Here is an 18,560-nt window from a genome sequence, read left to right as displayed (position 1 = left end):
TTTAATAGAATACTGCTGTGCACTTTTTGTATATTTTGTGATGGCTCCGGGTGGATATCTGATTGTTATCCTTATGTCTCTCTTCTGCTGAAATATGAGTATATCTGAGTCTTGTTTTAGGACTGTACAGCTATGCTGTCATACCACACTAGAAGTCTCACCAGGCCGAGCAGGAATAACTCAGAAAATAATACAATTTAGAGCTACATGTGTTGATCAGGTGTTGGTGTGTGGCACTGAAAGAATACAAAGTAATGTATAGAAGGGGTTAAAATAGATAAAACTTAATTAGTCAACCATTTACTTATTCATAGACAAGAGGCTTTGTCTGGTCAAATTTCATTGTTGTTAATTATAAACTAAGTGTGGATAAGAGAAATATTCAATCATACAACCATTTTTGGAGGGAATGCAAGCATGATGGTGACCAATACTGAGTTTTTTTATAATATATATTGTTCTGGTGTATTATACAATTGTAGTTACAGTTTATAAAACATGCCACTTCTAATTTACAAATAAGAAAGCAATGGTAATTAAATGTATAACTGGAAAGCATTGCAATAACTGAGAACATAATGAAATTATATGTCCTGGCACTACTCATTACTTTTAATGCATTAGGCATTTCCTGCATTATTCTTTTTAAATGAAATTAAGATCAGACAACATGAGACTTAAAACACCTTTTGTAACTGGCCATAAAAGAGTTTGTAAAGTGCCCATAACTGATAAGAATTGTTTAACTAGCTAAGTCTAACATTGCCTTCTACTGTTATCAATAGTGTCCTGTACAAATTAAAATAAAATGAGGACAGTCACACACGCTTTGTTGTTATGTAAAACACACAAAATAAAAACAACAGTGCACATTTGTCATACCTAAGAATATCTCAGTCAAACCTGCATACCTCAGACAAAACATTTAGTAAAGTAACCATTGCTTTAATTTGATTGTGAATTTCTTCAGATCATATCCTTATGTATAAAATATGATTAGTGAAGTGTGTGCTGACTGAGGGTTCTGCTGCTCCCAGTCTTATTGCATGGTGCATGGTGCTTCTGTCATAGATGTCTGATTCTTGTTCAAGGGCCCATTGGAAAGATTCTTGGTACCTCTGAAGGTAGAGAGTGGGAGAGTGGGGCAAAATGTTGTATTATACATTTCTGTTCTAGCAGTTTTGAGAATTCAAAACTACTAAAAACTTTTTTCACACAGTGCAATAACCAGACTTTAAGCTTCATTATTTCATCTTTACGTTTTTGAAATAAATGTCAAATATTTTCTAGTGACAGAAACAATTAATCACTTGACTGCTTTTTTGTTTTGTCTGTATTTACAGTATTTTCAAATCAAGCATGGTCGAATAATTGTGTCTTCGTCATTTGACGTTATCAATGCCTGAAACTGGCAGAGATACAGTATGACTAATGATGTGACTAATGGCTTTTACAGAGTTTTCAGATGAACTGAGTTTTACAGAGTTTTCAGTCAACGGTTCATTATTTTTAAATAACATTATTTAACTTGAGGGCAAGAGTGTTTAACAGAACCAATCAAAATGACAAAAGTGCGAGATGTACTCTTTTTTGATGTGACGTAGATGTTTTTCATAATTATAGCCTGAGGATGAGCCTCAATACTGAGACATAAGATAAACACCAACAGAGACTGAAGCGTTAAATATTTTTTGTTCACTGAATGGTGATATACCACAAACTGAAGTTAAATTGTACAGTTCAGTAGTTTCCATTGACAATCAAGCATTTTTAAATCTATCTCGCTTGCAACAAAGTGTAAACTATGGACTTGATTCCTATAAAAATGTTAAAAACTGTACGGTGACAAATGTGATAAATACTCTAGTCTCTTTCTCTCTTTTTCAATTTTAATAATAATACTAATAATAATAATAATTAATAATTGCTTATACTTATATAGCGCTTTTCTGGACACTCCACTCAAAGCGCTTTACAGGTAATGGGGACTCCCCTCCACCACCACCAATGTGCAGCATCCACCTGGATGATGTGACGGCAGCCATAGTGCACCAGAACGCTCACCACACATCAGCTATCAGTGGAGAGGAGAGCAGAGTAATGAAGCCAGTTCATATATGGGAATTATTAGGAGGCCATGATTGGTAAGGGCCAATGGGAAATTTGGCCAGGAATTGGCCAGAATTTTAATGTTTAAAGAATCCACCGAAACGTCTTACCATTATACTCTTTGTACTTTAGGCCCAGTGTCAAGGACTGAAATTACAATTAAATTTTCATAACATTTCTATAGTTAAGATCTTCTAAAGCATCATGACGAATACTAGTTCAATGTCTAAAAGCTACCTCATGGCCCATAAATACAATCCCAAAACAAATAGCTGCCAGTGTCATAAAAGCTGCTCTCCTTTACCTTTCCAACCTAATTGAATGCACTGTCTTAATGTAATTATTTCAGTGGGATAGTCACATGAAGGTTATTGAACACTGTCCCTACAAAAAGCATTGTGATGATACCAGAATTTCCAGTGGGTTTTCAGGATGGATTGAGCTAGCAGTGCCTTTGTGGGCTTTTGACACAGCGTGAAATAGAAATAAAACAAAGAAACTGAGGTAACAGTCAGAGCGAGAGAGCACTTCAACAGCAGAGCACAGCGACAAACTTCCACCATTTGCTCTGCCCTCAGCAACACTCCCTCAGTATTGTCTGAAATAGCAAGAGAATATGTCAGACAACTTCATAAGTAAATACAGTAAGTAAGCTTGCGTTATTAAGTAGGGCTAGGTTATTAACATAATGTGATTAGAAAAAGTAGAGGCTACGCAGCCCATTTAGATCATTTGGTTATTAGAAACTAAAGGATGTGAGATCATCTTCCAATCACTTCTTGACACATTACAGGTAAGTGAATTCACCAATATGTCTAGGTACCTTGATTCATAATCCTATAGCCTTGTATATAAAGTGCTTCCAGGTTTTAGCTTTGAATGCACATTACACACATTGTGTTCTTTAGCTTAAATTTTACTGTAGATTCTGAAAAGCCCTGGGTTGACTTTGTCAATGCTCTTGAGGATAGTAAACTGTTGAATAAGGTTCCCTCATACTCTCCTCCATTGAAGACTAAAAAGATTAAGTTTTTACTCTATCAGTGTAAGATTATTCCTGTGTGCTTGGGAATGTATCAGGTCACTCTACTCTGAACTAATTCTAGAGTAAAAATACCCTTTTTGTGAGGTGATGACTAAAATTGTGTACAGTATTCAAACTGAGGTCTTACTAGCTCATTATCCATCCATTTTCTCACCACTTTATCCTAAACAGGGACACCAGTCCATCACAGGGCAGACTGACACTTACACCAGGGCCAGCTTTTCCAGATGGCAATGAACCTACTGTACCAGGGAGGAAACTGGAACCCATATTGATAAAAACATAAGCTATGTTTTTATTGATATGTCCCAACATTATTTACTTTTTTTTTGCTTTCCCACATTGTCTAGGACAACTGGAAATGATATGTCAACATAACAGCTAAATCTTTCTCATAAGTATGTTTGTTTAATAAGAAAGATTATTTAAGCTGTTTATCTCCCATGTTATATTTAGTTTGCTTATATGAACTGTTTGCAAAACCCTTCACATTAAACTTCATCTGTTCTGACTAAATGTTGTACAATCCTTTTAATTTCCTTGATTGCTTTTATGTTTATGCTAATCTTTTTCTATGTTGCTACGTTCTACGAACACCTACTGTAACTTCCTTACTACCAGAAAATAGATCATTGACATAAATTAGAAAGAGTGGTGGTCATAATACAGATCTCTCTGGTACTCCACCATGCCTTCAGAATGTCCATCCATTTTCTAACTGCTTCATCCAATTGAGTGTCACAGGGGAGCCAGAGGCTATCCTGGCAAGCAACGGGCACAAGGCAGGATACACCCTGGATGGGATGACTTGACGTGACTAACAGTAGAAAGGCGTAACTGTTGTTAGTCAAGTTCCCTGAAGTTGTTCCCTCTGCAAACAGTACATACAATGAAACCCATCACATTTGTTTTTGCCAGTTTGTGCCATTGAAGTGAACATTTGTGTTGTGTTAATTTCTGAGATATACAGTAGCTGCTTCTTCTTTCCAGGGATTTACTTCAGCTCATTACATGGCTCAGGAGAATCAAACTGGACTAATTTGTTTGTGCTACATTTGTGCTATTGAAAGTAGTGTTTGTGCTACTTTCCGTCTCGAGTTATGGCACATTTTTTGGGGGGGTGACGGCCTTCCTACAATGGCCCTGGAGAACCAAAGAGGCATCCTTTGTTCTTGCAATGTTTGTGGTGTTAAAAATAGCATTTGTTCTGCTTTTATTTCCAGGGTACAAAAATACACATTTCATTAGTACACAGCAAAAATGATCAATTTCACTTTACTGTCCCAATACTAATACTTTTCATTGTACAGTATATCCATCAGTACTTGAAGCATCAATGCTATTGCGATCCTTCTGGTTTTTTCATGTTCTTCTCCTCATTCCACGTATTTGGGGAGTATGGAGCATCTCCATCTAGTTTTTTTTTCTTTGGTGTAGCAGGCAGAATTCCCCATTCCCCAGTCAGGATTGGTCATCATTTAGAGATGCATTATCTATTCCCTCTTCTTAAACACCTGGGGCAGTGCGGTGGCTCTGTGGCTAAGGATCTGCACCTGTGGCTAGAAGGTTGCTGGATAGTATCCCGTGGCCAGCAGAGGAATCCTACTCCATTGGGCCCCTGAGCAAGGCCCTTACCCCCACCCCCCCTTACTGCTCCAGGGGCACTGTATACAGTAAATGGCTGACCCTGCGTTTTGACCCCACGCCTCTCTCCCTGTCTGTGTGTATGTTGGGGTTGGGGTATGTGAAAACACAAATTCCTAATACAAGAAATTGTAAATTGCCAATAAAGTGATCTTATTTACTTCTTATTTAAACCCCTCTGTGGGGAAGATCCACACTCTTGTAAGTAGCTCTTAAGGATAACCTCAAAAGTGAATTTAAAGTAACCTGACTGGTTTAAGGAAGTTAGACCAATGTCAGTGCTGGCCAAATCAATGAATATGAATGTCTCTCTGAAGATGGTCAGTAGTTGCACATGCATAGGGAGCTGGCATGGCAAAACCCTACCAAATATCGAGGTTATTTCTGTCACTTAGGGTGATACAGCCCCCATATTGATGATGAGGAATCATAGCATGAAATTGTTACCATTTACTACACATCACCACACTTTACTGCAGGCATTTCAGCCATCTAGCATGAATCTGACTCAAGTGAGAGCATTTCATCTGACCAGATTCCATGTCATCAACAGCCATGTAACCATGCTAGGTGTTGCAAGGCAGTCACAGAGAGCACAGCAGCTGATCAAACAGAGCACCTGTTCTGGCAAAACTCCACCAGAACAACAGAATAACAAACACTACACATAAGGAGCCCCAGCCCCGCATTAAAACTCAGAAGCAACAAGCAGGGAGGCACCAACACACCACCGTGTCGATCATTGTGAAAAACACTACGCCATAATCACACATCCTCAAAGTAATGAGAGTCCCTTCTACTTTATTACCTTTAAATATCACAATTGCAATTTAGACTGCTGAACCATTAAAGATTTAGAAACAAGGAGAGGCAGGTGTTCAGTTACAAATAAACAGAAATATAATATACGTACAACCCTTTGAAAAATCATCTATTTTTCCACAAAAACTCTCCAATTATAATGCATCACCTTTGTGCCACAAGCAGTTTACAAGTGTACTTAACATGCACACAGAAAGATCTGTAAAGAAAAAATAGAAATGCCCTACTAATCAGAGATACACAGTTGATAATTTGAAAAAAAAACCAGCCATCAGATTAAAACGGAGACCAACACCTGTTGCTTTAGCTTCTATAATTATATACTGTCCAGCTCTAGTTTTTCACACTAAGGCTGGGAGTTGCCCATTACTGTCACCTGGAGTTCTGCTTAAATTACTCTAGTTAAATGATGAAAAGCACAAGACAAAAGAACGTCTGTATCCACTGAAAGGTTAAGCTTTTCTTAATCTGTGACAGCAGTCTTTTTTATGGATTTTGCTGCTTCATGTAGAGTGCAACAAATGATTTCCTTATAAACCCTCATAAAGGTGAGATAAAAATCTCACCTTAAAGTGATTTGATTTTACAATCAATACAGTTGTGTCACTTGTGTAGTATAATGATATACTGTATGCTACTGTTCAATGTACAATATACATACTGTATTATGCATAGCATTTCCTACAAACACTTGGAAAGGCACATCAATACCGTGACAAAAGACGTAAGGGAAAGAGAAGGGAGAGTGTGGGTGATACTACTGCATTGATGTCCTTCCAAATGCAGTTTAATTGACTATGAAAATACTTCCTGGGAGCCTAAACAGACAAACACGAAGCCTATAAAAACCTGGATTTCAAAAACAGTTGACAGTCGTCCAAAACTACGTTGATCAAATTTCTCTAGTGTATTAGTGCTAGGAATAATTTCGACCATATCCTATCACATGCCAAAATGTTTAGAATAATGCATTTATGTAATATTTGACTCCTATTAAGAAAACAGAACACCATACAAGATATTGTATATGTTTGTATGTTAGACACGTCTACCACACTGTGCATGTACAGTACAGTATACTATGCAGTACGTGTATACATTGAAAGGACGAATGAATCTCTTATAAGAATAAACGATGCGTTATTATTTCAAATGTTTTGACACGTGTTTCAAAACCTTAACACAGTTTGAGTCTTACAAGAACTGGGGAAAGCATTGCTCTCTGGTTCTCGTAAACCGTTTTAAAGGATTGAATCTTCCTGCTGTGTTCTTAAGACGATACAAACCTCTCGGTACATAGTGGGTGATTAATATATTTTCATAAATCAAAACCAGCCTTAGCTTTTGGGTTATCACTATTCAAGAAAAACCCATAATGAAGTTTAAAATGAAGTACAATCCAGTAAAATGAGAGCGCAGAAAACGGCGATGTACTAGTTTAAGGCAGAGCTACACAACAGAAGAGCTGACAGTTCTGAAATATTTGTAGTTCCAATATGCAAAAGACGTGTTGACGCTAAGTTAATATTTTCCGTACAGAGACAGCATTGGGAAGGGAGGTAAATCAGAACAGCTGTAACCCTTAGGTTCTCTCCAGCACATTGCACTGACTCAAACTTGCAACTGATCAGCGCGCTCTTTCTCCCCTAACACACAACTTGGATGGGTTTTGAATGGCAGTGAGTGACGTCACCAAGAGCGGTGTTCAGGCAAGACTGTTTAAAGCTGTGAGACTTGGAATTTTACACACATAGTCACAAGAGACACTGCCCTAGCTGCCCAGGTTTTCCGCAGGAATGACTGCTTCCAAATACTAAGATTTGCACGGTTGTACCGAGAACATTTAAAGAGACGCGCTAGCTTAGTCAGGTTGGTGGAGAGGATACTTGACAGTTCTCGAAAACTGCAGAGATGTTGCATCCTTGCACAGTTCTGGTCATTGTAAAGCTGCTGCTGTTGGTGGCAGATTGTGGAGGGACAGCGCAGACCGGGGCTCGACACAGCGACTGCCCGTCCCGTTGTCACTGCGAGGAGGATGGCATGCTACTGCGGGTCGACTGCTCGGACCTCGGGCTCACGGCTCTACCGGCTAACCTTAGCGTCTTCACTTCGTACCTGTAAGTTTGACTGAGTAATGCACATGGCGCTCTCCGAAAATCGTCTCCCTTTCTGCCTTGACCGAACTGTGTCTGTGCCGTGTGTCGGAATTCAGCAAGTCTTTTTCAAGTTCCTAAAAAGTTTTATTGCTCATTTAAAATCGCTTGATGATCAGCCTGTAAAAATCCATTTGACCGTAATTTTTGTACCTTCTATATTTTATTTCTTGTATTTTATAGTTCTTTAGTTATAGTTCTTATCAATTAGCAAATGACGGGCATTGATAAGACTTATAATTATTATTATTTATTTAATCATACGTTTTCTTAGTTTCCTTTAAGGGAACAAGAACAAGTGGCTCAAATGTCATGTAATTGCAGAAGATCACAATCCATGTTGCAATTGAATGTATTTTAGTATCTGTTGTTTTAACGTAAATATGTCATAATTCCACTGAAATAAGAGAATGCGGCAATGATTGATATGTTGCAGGTTAACAGCGAGCAGATCATATAATATCATAGTTTCAAGAAGAAAGCGCAGTCTGGTGTGAATTATGAAGACCAATTTATAAAGTATACAGATTTTCTTAATAGTTAAGTGCAGAGAGCTTAATTTCTGACTGAATTAGGGCGAATTAAAAACAACACAACTTTTGGCATTATTTCATAATAGTATTTGTTGTAGCAAATGTAGTCCATTCTAAAGCTTAAGTGAAAGAAATATTGTACAGTAATATACTGAATTACAGTATGTACAGTAGTATTGCAATAGGAAATGACTTGGTCATAGGAAATGTGCAGAAGTGCGTGTTTCCTATGTAATTTCCTATTGTGATTTTTAAAATAATCATAACTTTGATTTAGAGATCAAAAACTCCAAAATCCTGAGTACTGTGGGCTACTGCTGAAACTGTAAGGATTTATTTGCTGGTGAGATGGGTGAGAGGATATTGAGAACAATGCAGTAAAGCAGTGACAGTTGATCATTTTTCATAAGTAGCCTTGTTTTGAAAAAAAAAGGGAATAACTTTAATTTCTTATTTTTTTCTTTGTTGAATTAAACAAAGGAAAAAGCAGTGTTTTGAATCTCAATACAAACATTTACTACCAAAGTAGATACAGTGTAGAGTCAATAAACAAACACTTGGCTAAATACTGTACTACTCAGTTCACAGTATCACCCCTTTCATCTAGGGAAATTCAACACGGTGCATAAAAATTTAGCAACAAACCAAAAATAGAAAGGTTGATTGCTCCAGAAGCTAAACTTGGCAATAGATAAACCAGCTAGCACAAGAGTAACACAGTTTAACCCACTTTTAAATAGCCATATCCTTGGGATTTCTTATGAAACACTCACAGGATTAAATCCCTCACCCTCGTCCTTAATATTCAGTACAAGAGAAGCAAGGTACCAGTCTGAAAGACATATGTTTGTGCAGGGTGGAAGAACAACTTTTGGAAAGTGTTGAGACATGTGTCATCAGCTGCTTGAAGCGCTTAATGTGTAAGATGTTTTGGATAAATAAAATGTCTGTGAAATTAGCTAAGACAAAAGTCAATGGTGTACCATACTGTGCAATGCACTGTCTGGTTTCAGAGTGTTGAATTTTAGCTAATCATTGCACATGTGTGGATTTAAACGTGTGTGCATTTAAAGCAACCAGAAAAAATCAGAAAATGCTTAATAAAAGTGATTGCAGACTAATATAGTGCCATTGTTTCTAATGATTTATATATTTATATAAAGATAATCTGTCAATTATATTGGACTTTGTTTAAATCCATCAATGGATTTGTTCATTGTAATTTAATCCATACTGACGCAGGGCCAGCCACAGGTGCCGACTTTCAGAATTACAGTGCTGATAAGGAATGAATTGGGTGTTTTAGATAACTTCATATTTCTAGAATGTAATATGATCCTTAATGTTATTCTCAAAGTTCAATTAGAAACAGTGCTGTGAATAAAAAAATAGAGCCATTAAAATGAGTTTAAAAATAGGGTTTGCCATTATAGGACTGATCAGGGGTTTTAGGAGATGTCCAAGAATCTCCTTTGTTCCTTTATTCAGTGGTGTACAGCTAACTGTCGTTGTAGTCTGTTCTCTTCGTTTCTAACAGTGGAATACACGGGGGTCTCATCAATGCAGTTAACCTTTCCATTACGTTTTCGAGTAAACAATATATAAAGTGATCATCAAAAGCAAACAATCTGTCAAACATGATTATTTTGAGTGGACTGGAACTCTTGATGAAAACCGTGTTATATTTATGAGAAGCTCAATTTTCAGGCAGCGTGTGCAAACTGAGAGCAGAAATAAAATGTTTCTACTGTACATGTGGTTTAGTTGACAGAAAGATGTGAAACAGTGGTCTAATGTTTACCCTGTGTCATCTTTCCATAAAACACTGAAATATTTTAATATATTTTTTACAAAAGTATAACAATTCTTCCTTAGAAAGTTATCATAAATTTAAAATGTACAATGGCACACAGTCAAACAATTAAATTATAGACCAATTAACTCTTATTTTATTAGTTTTTGTTAATTTACATAGAATTATAATTTCTTTGTTGTTCCTTGAAAAAGAGTTTTTGACATACATACCTCCACTAGCAGCAATACCGTTTTAATCTTTACTGAAATACAATGTTAGAAATATAAAAAATAATGCAATAAAGCATAAGCTTTTAAATTTTCATATGCCATTTATAATCACTTTTAAAAAAGTGTTGTCTCTCAGATTGAGTCAAACTTCACAACCGGTAGGTTTCTTTGATGTTTTTAGTCACAAGGTTGTAAACAGAAAACTGCAGTTTTTTTTAAAATGTCATCTAGTCTTATTCATATTAGCTGTTTTTCATAAGAATGGACATTAATAAAATTAATATGGTAATTGATGTTTTGTACAAAGTTTCCTCTGTCTGTTTGACAGACAGATTGACAGTGAAACCATAAGGCCCATGTGTGGAGCCACTATAGAAAGAGATCGTAGGTCCAGGACATGTACAATCTGGCTCATTATTCGGCAAACGGAGGACAATTGCTTTGCCCAAATCAGTCAGCATCCAACAGAGAACGCGTGCATGAATTGAACAGAGAACTTTGGAAGCCAGCTGTGATCACTGGTTCAAAACTGTGTCTGCTTCATGTTTAGTCCCATTCATGTCACTTCTAGACTGGACTTAGTAAGCGGTAGTTTTTCTTGTAGTGCAAATTTTTCTTATTTCTTGTCACATGAGATTTTTAATTGGTACAGTATTTACCTGAATGTGATAAAGAATGTTAATGTTTCATCACAAACATTTCACATTTGCATCCCATACTTTGTTGTTTTTTTTTAACTTGTGTGATATGAAAAAATGTAGTTCAGCAGTCTTTATATTTTTCCCCATTGAAAAATTCAGTTTTTCAGCTATTAGGCGCTTGAATTCCTTTGCATTCTTTAAAAAGAGGGATAGAGGTAAGTAGTTTATAATTGGCAGAAAGCAAAGCAGACTGTTATTTTAGCGAGGTTTCATCTCAAATCAGCACTACTTGTTTGTTCTGATGTAGGGAGTGTCTTATGTTGTCAGGGAGGAAAAACAGTATTTTCACAATTCTGAGACAAAGAAAAAGGATACGTGTCTTAGCCCATCTGCCAACAAAGCAAACTGCCTTTGGCAAATGCAGGATTATTATCAAAGAAGTAAAAATATTTCATTATATGCACAGCATAAAAGATGTAATGACCAGAGGTATATGGATCCAGAGACAACTGAGTTGTGCTTCAGAATTACAAACTTCACAACTGAAAAGTGTGGCTTTTTTAGCTGTTTTCAAAAGAAAGAAAAGTGCAAATCAGTACCTTCACTGGTAGATGTGAACATATATTGGCTGGGGAGACTTAATTTTTGATTACTTTTTCTCACATGGCAGGGTACAACCTATACTGGAAGCCAATCCATTGCAACATATGGCAGTATTAAATATCAAATTCATTTGATGTTGTTGTGAAGCTCTAAGGTACCCTACACCTAATCAGAAACGTTATGGTAGAGTATGATGAGCACAGTGTATATGAAAATGAAAGAACTGTTATGTGGTTTGTCTGCAGACCTGACATCAACATCACTATAAAGCATTACTAAGATCACAAGAGTCAATAACAGTCAGGTCTTGAAGGTTTGGAGCCCATTTTATACAGCTTCCAGCTTGAAGTCCATTTTGAAGATTCTTGGTAATTTTTACAGCAGCATTAGCACCCTATAGTCCGATCTCATCAGATTTCTGAGGTTACGAAAGGCAGGGCCACATCAGAAATGTGTTGGAAGACCTCTAGGGAAAATCAAGTTGCTGTTGAAGTGGTGTTGGTAGACCAGTGATTCGATTAGATTAATTCAATTAATTTCCAAACTTGTCTTCTACTCCCAGAGAATATTAGAGTACTTCCAAGAATAGTTTTGAGCGATTTTGTTTCAGTTTAGGTAGAGAGATTTTCCTTTACTGTTGGATTGCAGTAGTTCCAGCTAGATTGTGTGAAAAACAGTACCAGGTAAGAAACTGGTGTTTACTTGTTAGTTTTTTGTTTACGCAATAGGAGAAAAAGACGGGAGAGTGATAATTAAAAAGAAAGCTCTTTAATACACATACTGTATCATGTGAACATGTGGATTTCCCAACTAAAGGATCAGCCTGACCCCTGTTTTATCATAGATAAAAATAAACTGAAGGATAGTAAGTAAGTTCTTTGTATTACTCTTATATCAGAATACACTTTATAACTAAATTATTTTAATTTATTTTTTTAATATATTCATTATATACTGTTACAGAACAAGTAAGGTTTATTCCATGCTGAAAAGAGAAAAAAGAAAACTTAACGTTTCAGCTGTGGAGCCCTCTTCAGGTGTGAGAAAGACCCTATGTTATACTACAGTATGTTAATAATAAAATTAGTAATGCTTTAACAGAGTTCACCTCGTGAGATGTCTCTTTTCCAAAGGTGACAATCTCTTTGGTCCTGAAGGCTGTATAAGCACCCACAATGTGCTGTAGGTGGCCAGTTTTTGGGGGGTCATAAAACTTGGTGTAACTTAAATTTATTTGCTGGCTAAACCTACAGTACAAAAGGCAGGTTTAAGCCAACCTGATGTAGCTGTCTGTGCCCTCTCAAACTGCCTCTCAGAAATCAACCAGAATTGTTTACATCTTAAATAACAATGATACAGGGCATCCTGCGTGGCTCAAAGCACTGGCCCAAGCGCATGATGAGGATGAGCTCAGTGGTAATGGGTTCGACCCTGTATCATATCACTAACCTCCTGTGACAGGGGTTCCCCGGCTGATGAAGCACAGCTGGCTGAGAGACATTCATGCAGGATGGGAGTAGCTGACCATCACTCTCTTGGCTCTTGGACTCCCAAGTGTTTGTAGGCACTCAGTCCTGTCCTGAGAAACTCAACACCCTTCCAATCAGTGCTGAAGCCCCAGTTTGCCGGTGTGCTGTCTGTGGGTGACTTGAAGATAAGTGGGTTGCAAGTCTGCACACAGGGCCTCATTCTCCCCCGTGTGCGGCCACAGGGTTTATAGCTGCAGGCTGTGAGATGAGTTGAAACTTCCAAAGTGAGTGGGTGTTTTAAAATGTATAAAAATTATTGGAGATCCAGATTTTAGGGAAAAAAAGATAATATAGAGGTGATTTTTGAAAAAACAAAGACATAATTATTGATGAGTTGCAGATTAGATCAATCTCTCAGTTGAAAAATCTTGGTGATTTCTTTAAAGTTAGTTTAGCTTTTCAAAGTTGCAGTATGTGCAATATAGACTTTGATCCATCCAATTCTTGTCTTATTTTTTATGTTTTTTAAGACTGATTGTTGTTGCGTTTTGGTTGCTGAGGTTTCTAAGTGTATTCTTGACAAAGGTCGGTATCATAGAAGCAGGGTATCTTGAATTTTAACCATATCTGAATCCTGTTTTGGAGCCTAGATTAGATTGTATTTTTTCTTTTAATTGGATCTCATTTTTCATTTTGCTTTATGTCATCTTGTTTGACATTTATTTTGGTGTGCAGCACTTTGCCATATTTCTGCCATGAAAGAAACTACAGTATATCATGTTATAACTGTACAGTATAATGTTACTGTTGTTGTTACTTCAGCTGTGTGAATTAGATATTTGGAGCCCTTGTAACGTCAGTGCAAGGGGCCCACCACCATATACTACATTATAAGTTATCAAAACAGAGATACTAACTTAAAAACATATTATTATGCTTAACATTTGGTTAAAGCTCCAACAAGCAATAAGCAGATTGCTTAGTTTCTGCTTATTGAGTGATGATGCTGAATTTTCTGCTATTCCATGGCTTGTTTTCTGCATTATAAACTGTAAATGAATTTTGACTGCAGTCTTATCACCTTATTTGGACTCAACTGTATATGTATGTTACTGGGGGTTTGTGTTATTCTGGTATATGGACTTGTAGAGTTCCTGACATTTTTTCCGACCATGAAATTCAGAGTTTGCCTGACAACATTGATGAAACTCTTTGTTCCCTTCCTCTTTCTGTCCCATAGTATCAGATGTCAATGTCTTGTTGATACAAGACTTTCTCACTTCCAAACTGAAGACAAACTGAACTGTGGTGACAAGTGCACGTAGTGATAAATGCACTGTATATCAGAAACACATTAGTCATCCCAGCAGCTGAAATTAACAAATCTGAGTGGGATGGTGATTTCTAAATGAAATTCCGGTGTTTTCTAATTCATTTGAAGTCTTGTATTCTGCTTCTCCCCCCTTCATGGGAAAAAAGCAAAATATTAATGGATTTCGCAACTTGTTACTGTCACTAATTTCAAAATCAAGAACACTTCCTGCAAGGTTAAGGGAACCCCAGGAGGAAAGAAGTAAAATTCAGAGTAGTTTAACTTGTTTTTTTAATCCCGTATAAATAACTAAAAGGCACCATCATTCATTTTTTCTGGATACTTATGGCATGATACTTATTTCCATGATTTCAGAGGCTTGATGCCTTTAAGAGCCATCCACCTGGGCTCTTCCTTGTCTTCTTTAAGTTGTCTTAGAAAGTAAACTTGAAAGATTGCAGGTGACTTTGTTCTTTCCACTAGCTGTCCTACCAAATCCATTAACAGTATTTACTTAATGGCTCTGAGCAGTAGAGAGAGTGACTTCATTTGTTTTACAGTTTTGAAGTCTCTGCGGGTTGTCTTAGAAGTCTATTCAATTAATTAACACTGAAGCAACAATCGGAGCTTCTTTCTGCCTTCCTTTGGCAGGATTAATGGATTCTGGCATGATTTGTACATCCAACAGCAAAACCTCTTGCTGGGAAAGCCGGCAACCTTGACTAATTCCCAGCAGTCCAAACTTCACGACTTTATTTTGAGCTTTTAAGTTTGACTGGAGATTAAAGGTAATGCCTTCGTGCAGCTGGCCTCTATAACTGTGACATTTTTTCCCTTTCACTCTTTTTCATCATTAGATAAAACCATTTTATTGAATCCGTGTCTATGAATCTTTACCAGCAGATAGCAAACAGTTTCAAACAAGTTCTAATTATATATGAAATGGCTCTTTAACAATCACATGTATTTCTTGATTTCCCCACAGTTCAAACTTCAGCGTTATTATATTTCTATTATAATTTGTTATGAACCTAATTTTCCCTAGATTTAAGACTTGCGCATAGTTTTTTGGCTTGGTTTTGGTATTCTTTCTTTTTTGATAAAACACAGTGGCGAAAATATTGGGGGTAATTTGGCAAATGTGTTGTACTGTATGTGTGCCCTCATTAGTCACCAATCTTCTGGAAAAACCTTGAAAAAAACAATTTTGGAAAACCTTTTAGCACACAGGATAAAATATTTTTGGGGAGGGCTTGTCGCACGTTGCCCTGTTACCACAGACTGGGGACATTTAGACTTCATGCATACATTGGCCCTGCTAAACAGCAGTGTGACAAACAAGATTTTTTTGTCTTTTTATTAGATTTATTTTGTTGTCGGAGCTTCAATGCATAATTAGTGAAAAGAAAGCTGGCAGGGTGGCGTTCACGAATGTCTAATTAACAGCTTAGGTCTTACAAGGAAGGCTTAGAGAAACGGCATGAAATGCTGCAGCTTCATTGTCATTCCACTCGATTGGTTTGTTAAAAGTCAGCTGGGCTTTGGCAGCGTTCATAAAGGGAGGGCTCAATAGATGTTTTGTATTGCCCACTAAAGTGAGAGAAGGCAACCATTTCATTTTCAAATGGGCAGCTGCAATTCAGTGCTTTAAAGAAAGCTATGCTTTCCTGGTAATATGTCATAATTGATTGTAAATAAAGGTAGTCCAAACCCAGTTTTCATTTTTATGGGGAACATTAAGGATTTTAAAATTTCTTCAGCGATTTTATAGATGTCTTCATCAATTGCTTGCTTCGATGTAACAATTCAGATCATTTAGCTGAGAATTTAAGTGACTTGGGAAGCCCTTCCTTTGAAATGCGTAATAACTAAGATCATAGGTGTAGAGTAAAGCATAGAGTCCATTTTTGAGGAATAAGGGAAAATGCAATAACAAGATCTGACTCAATCCTAATGTCAAGGAAATGACAGTATCATTAAAGGAAACCTCATCCACACCGATGAGACGGTGAGACGTTTGATAATGATATATCAAATGGTTAGTATTTGATACACATAATGGAGATATTTACTGTGGTAGAGTACCAGTAATTGTGAATGGATATGTTGCTCTGGCACTTTATATATGTAAATTGTTGTTTCTAGAAAATCCTACATTTATTTGATCAAATGCTGATATTTGTACCAAAGTACTATGCAGAATTTCATACACAGATAGTAATATCAACATTATAACTGGATTAAACTACGGCAACCAATAAGAATCGCTGGTTTACCCAAACATCGTTTGTAGGAACATCTTAAGTCACAGGCTTATAAAGCCCAAAACACAAAATTATTTTAACTCTTTACATTCAAACAGAAACCTGTCAAAGGTCACGTAGAGAATTAAATTGCCCTTTGTGGTCCGAAATGTCTAAACACGAAATTAATTAGGAGAGGGAATTGGCACATTAAAGCATGAACGACAGAGGTGACAAATCTGTGGCTCAGTAGCCCTTCTCACCCCCATCACCTTGGTAAATATTCCAGTGAGGCTGAGATGGTAATAAACTGGTCCCTGCAAGGGCTTTTTCCTTCTTTACAGCATCTTTCATCTGGTCGCTGTGGATCAGCCTGCTTGGCCCCTGGTGACAGAATAAAGGAGGCATTTAACTTTGGTCAGATAAAACTTGCTTGCATTCAAAAAATGCAATTAGGGAAATATGTAAATCTAGATGTTTCATCAAATGTTAGCTGAGAGGTTAGCAGTCCTTTTCGTGCACAATGGCTGAACTAAAGAACTTTGGTGGCTGTATAAGAACCATTGTCCTTGCGGCAGCGTCTGTTGGAAACAAAGTGTGGAGCCGCCGTGGGAAATACCTACATATTTGACACAGGCCCTATTTCTTACAGAAAAGGGGGCTGAATAGAAAGTATGGTGATTTTACTGTTGCATTCTAATCAGCCACGGCCTGCCTAATTTGCTTTGATGTGGAAGATAAACTAATTTTCCTATAGGCTGGACAAAAGTAATTAACAACCTCATGCTTTCATGTGGCCTAAATAGGCTATAGAAAAGGAACACAGGCATTACAAGTAAAAAGTGAACTTTGAAAAACTTTAGCGCAGTCGAACAATTGTTGGTTTCCATTCTGATCATGATGGGGGGGGGGGGGGGGGACACTTTCAAGATTTAAAGAAAAAAGATGAGGTTCTTTTCTCAGAACTGAAATTAGTGTTGTAAAGAGTTGTAACAGTGGCGCTGATTTCAAAGACCATCTGTGACTGCTATGACTGTAAAAATATTTAAAAACAGAAGGTGTTCCTGTTAGAGGCAATGTTTCATAAATAAAAAAAACAAGTTGTGCAACTACAGTATATAATATTATATGTATTTAGAGTATGTACTGTAACTGAATTATAATTTCACTCAAAAAATATTCAGTGACCTTTTAAATGACCCACAGTATTATACACGGAATACCAAAGGTAGTATTAATTAGCAGCTGTGGTTACTTTGTAGTTTGTCAAGCAGTGTATAATTTTAAGCAAAGACAAAAGGATACTTTGATAAGTTATTTTGGGGAAAATGGTGTACAGATGTATTGTAACTGATTAGGAACAATGTTTTGGTACTTTGTTTTGGTGGAATGTATCAGTGTCCTATGTTCTGAATATATACATACTGTATTTCCTATACATATCACTCACTGTATATGAAAAACTATAAAATAATGCTACAAACTTTAACCAGGTTATTGTATAACCTTGGCAAAGATGCAGATGCACATAACAAGCTGTTATACCCAGAGGATATGATTTTCTAGTGTACCACACAGCACTTTCAAAATAATCTAAATATTAATAAGCTTAATAGTAATCAACTAATGTGATTTAAGGTTTGAGTTCAGATTTATTGCCTTTCTTTAAGCAAGAGCTGCCACATGCCAAGAAGGAAGAACAAAACAGTCTGCAGGCAATAAAAATAAGTACAGGCCAATCGATAACTTGTCAGTAGTAAATAAGATTTTGCATTAATGCTTCTTTTTGCATACATAGCTTTATCATCCAGTTAATTAAATCCCAGTCTCTTTGATATTCTGGTCTTCATTATTCAACACATATGCGGTTTGTAAAATGTTATGACCCTATTTGGATATCTTAATAAATGACAGTGCAGTGGAGCAAAACGTTCAGGAAGAAAAGCTTTAACTCTTTTCCA

The 18,560-nt window shown here is 36.8% G+C and overlaps 1 protein-coding gene across 2 annotated transcripts in view; it reads left to right on the top strand.

The window, feature by feature from the left end:
• The first annotated feature begins 7,276 nt into the window (after window positions 1-7,276).
• LOC148654698 (leucine-rich repeat-containing G protein-coupled receptor 5-like) overlaps window positions 7,277-18,560 on the top strand; it is a 94,832-nt gene continuing 83,548 nt past the window's right edge. For both annotated transcript variants that reach the window (XM_088644549.1, XM_088644548.1), the window contains exon 1: window positions 7,277-7,737. In XM_088644549.1, coding sequence (XP_088500675.1) covers window positions 7,532-7,737 — 206 coding nt within the window. In that variant the 5' untranslated portion in view covers window positions 7,277-7,531. The remainder of the gene's footprint in view (window positions 7,738-18,560) is intronic.

The sequence above is a fragment of the Lepisosteus platostomus genome, chromosome 9, assembly GCF_059453375.1.
Source record: "Lepisosteus platostomus isolate fLepPlt1 chromosome 9, fLepPlt1.hap1, whole genome shotgun sequence".
Taxonomy (NCBI): domain Eukaryota; kingdom Metazoa; phylum Chordata; class Actinopteri; order Semionotiformes; family Lepisosteidae; genus Lepisosteus; species Lepisosteus platostomus.
The sequence above is the reverse complement of the archived record's forward strand: the minus strand, read 5'-3'. Positions and strand labels throughout refer to the sequence as shown.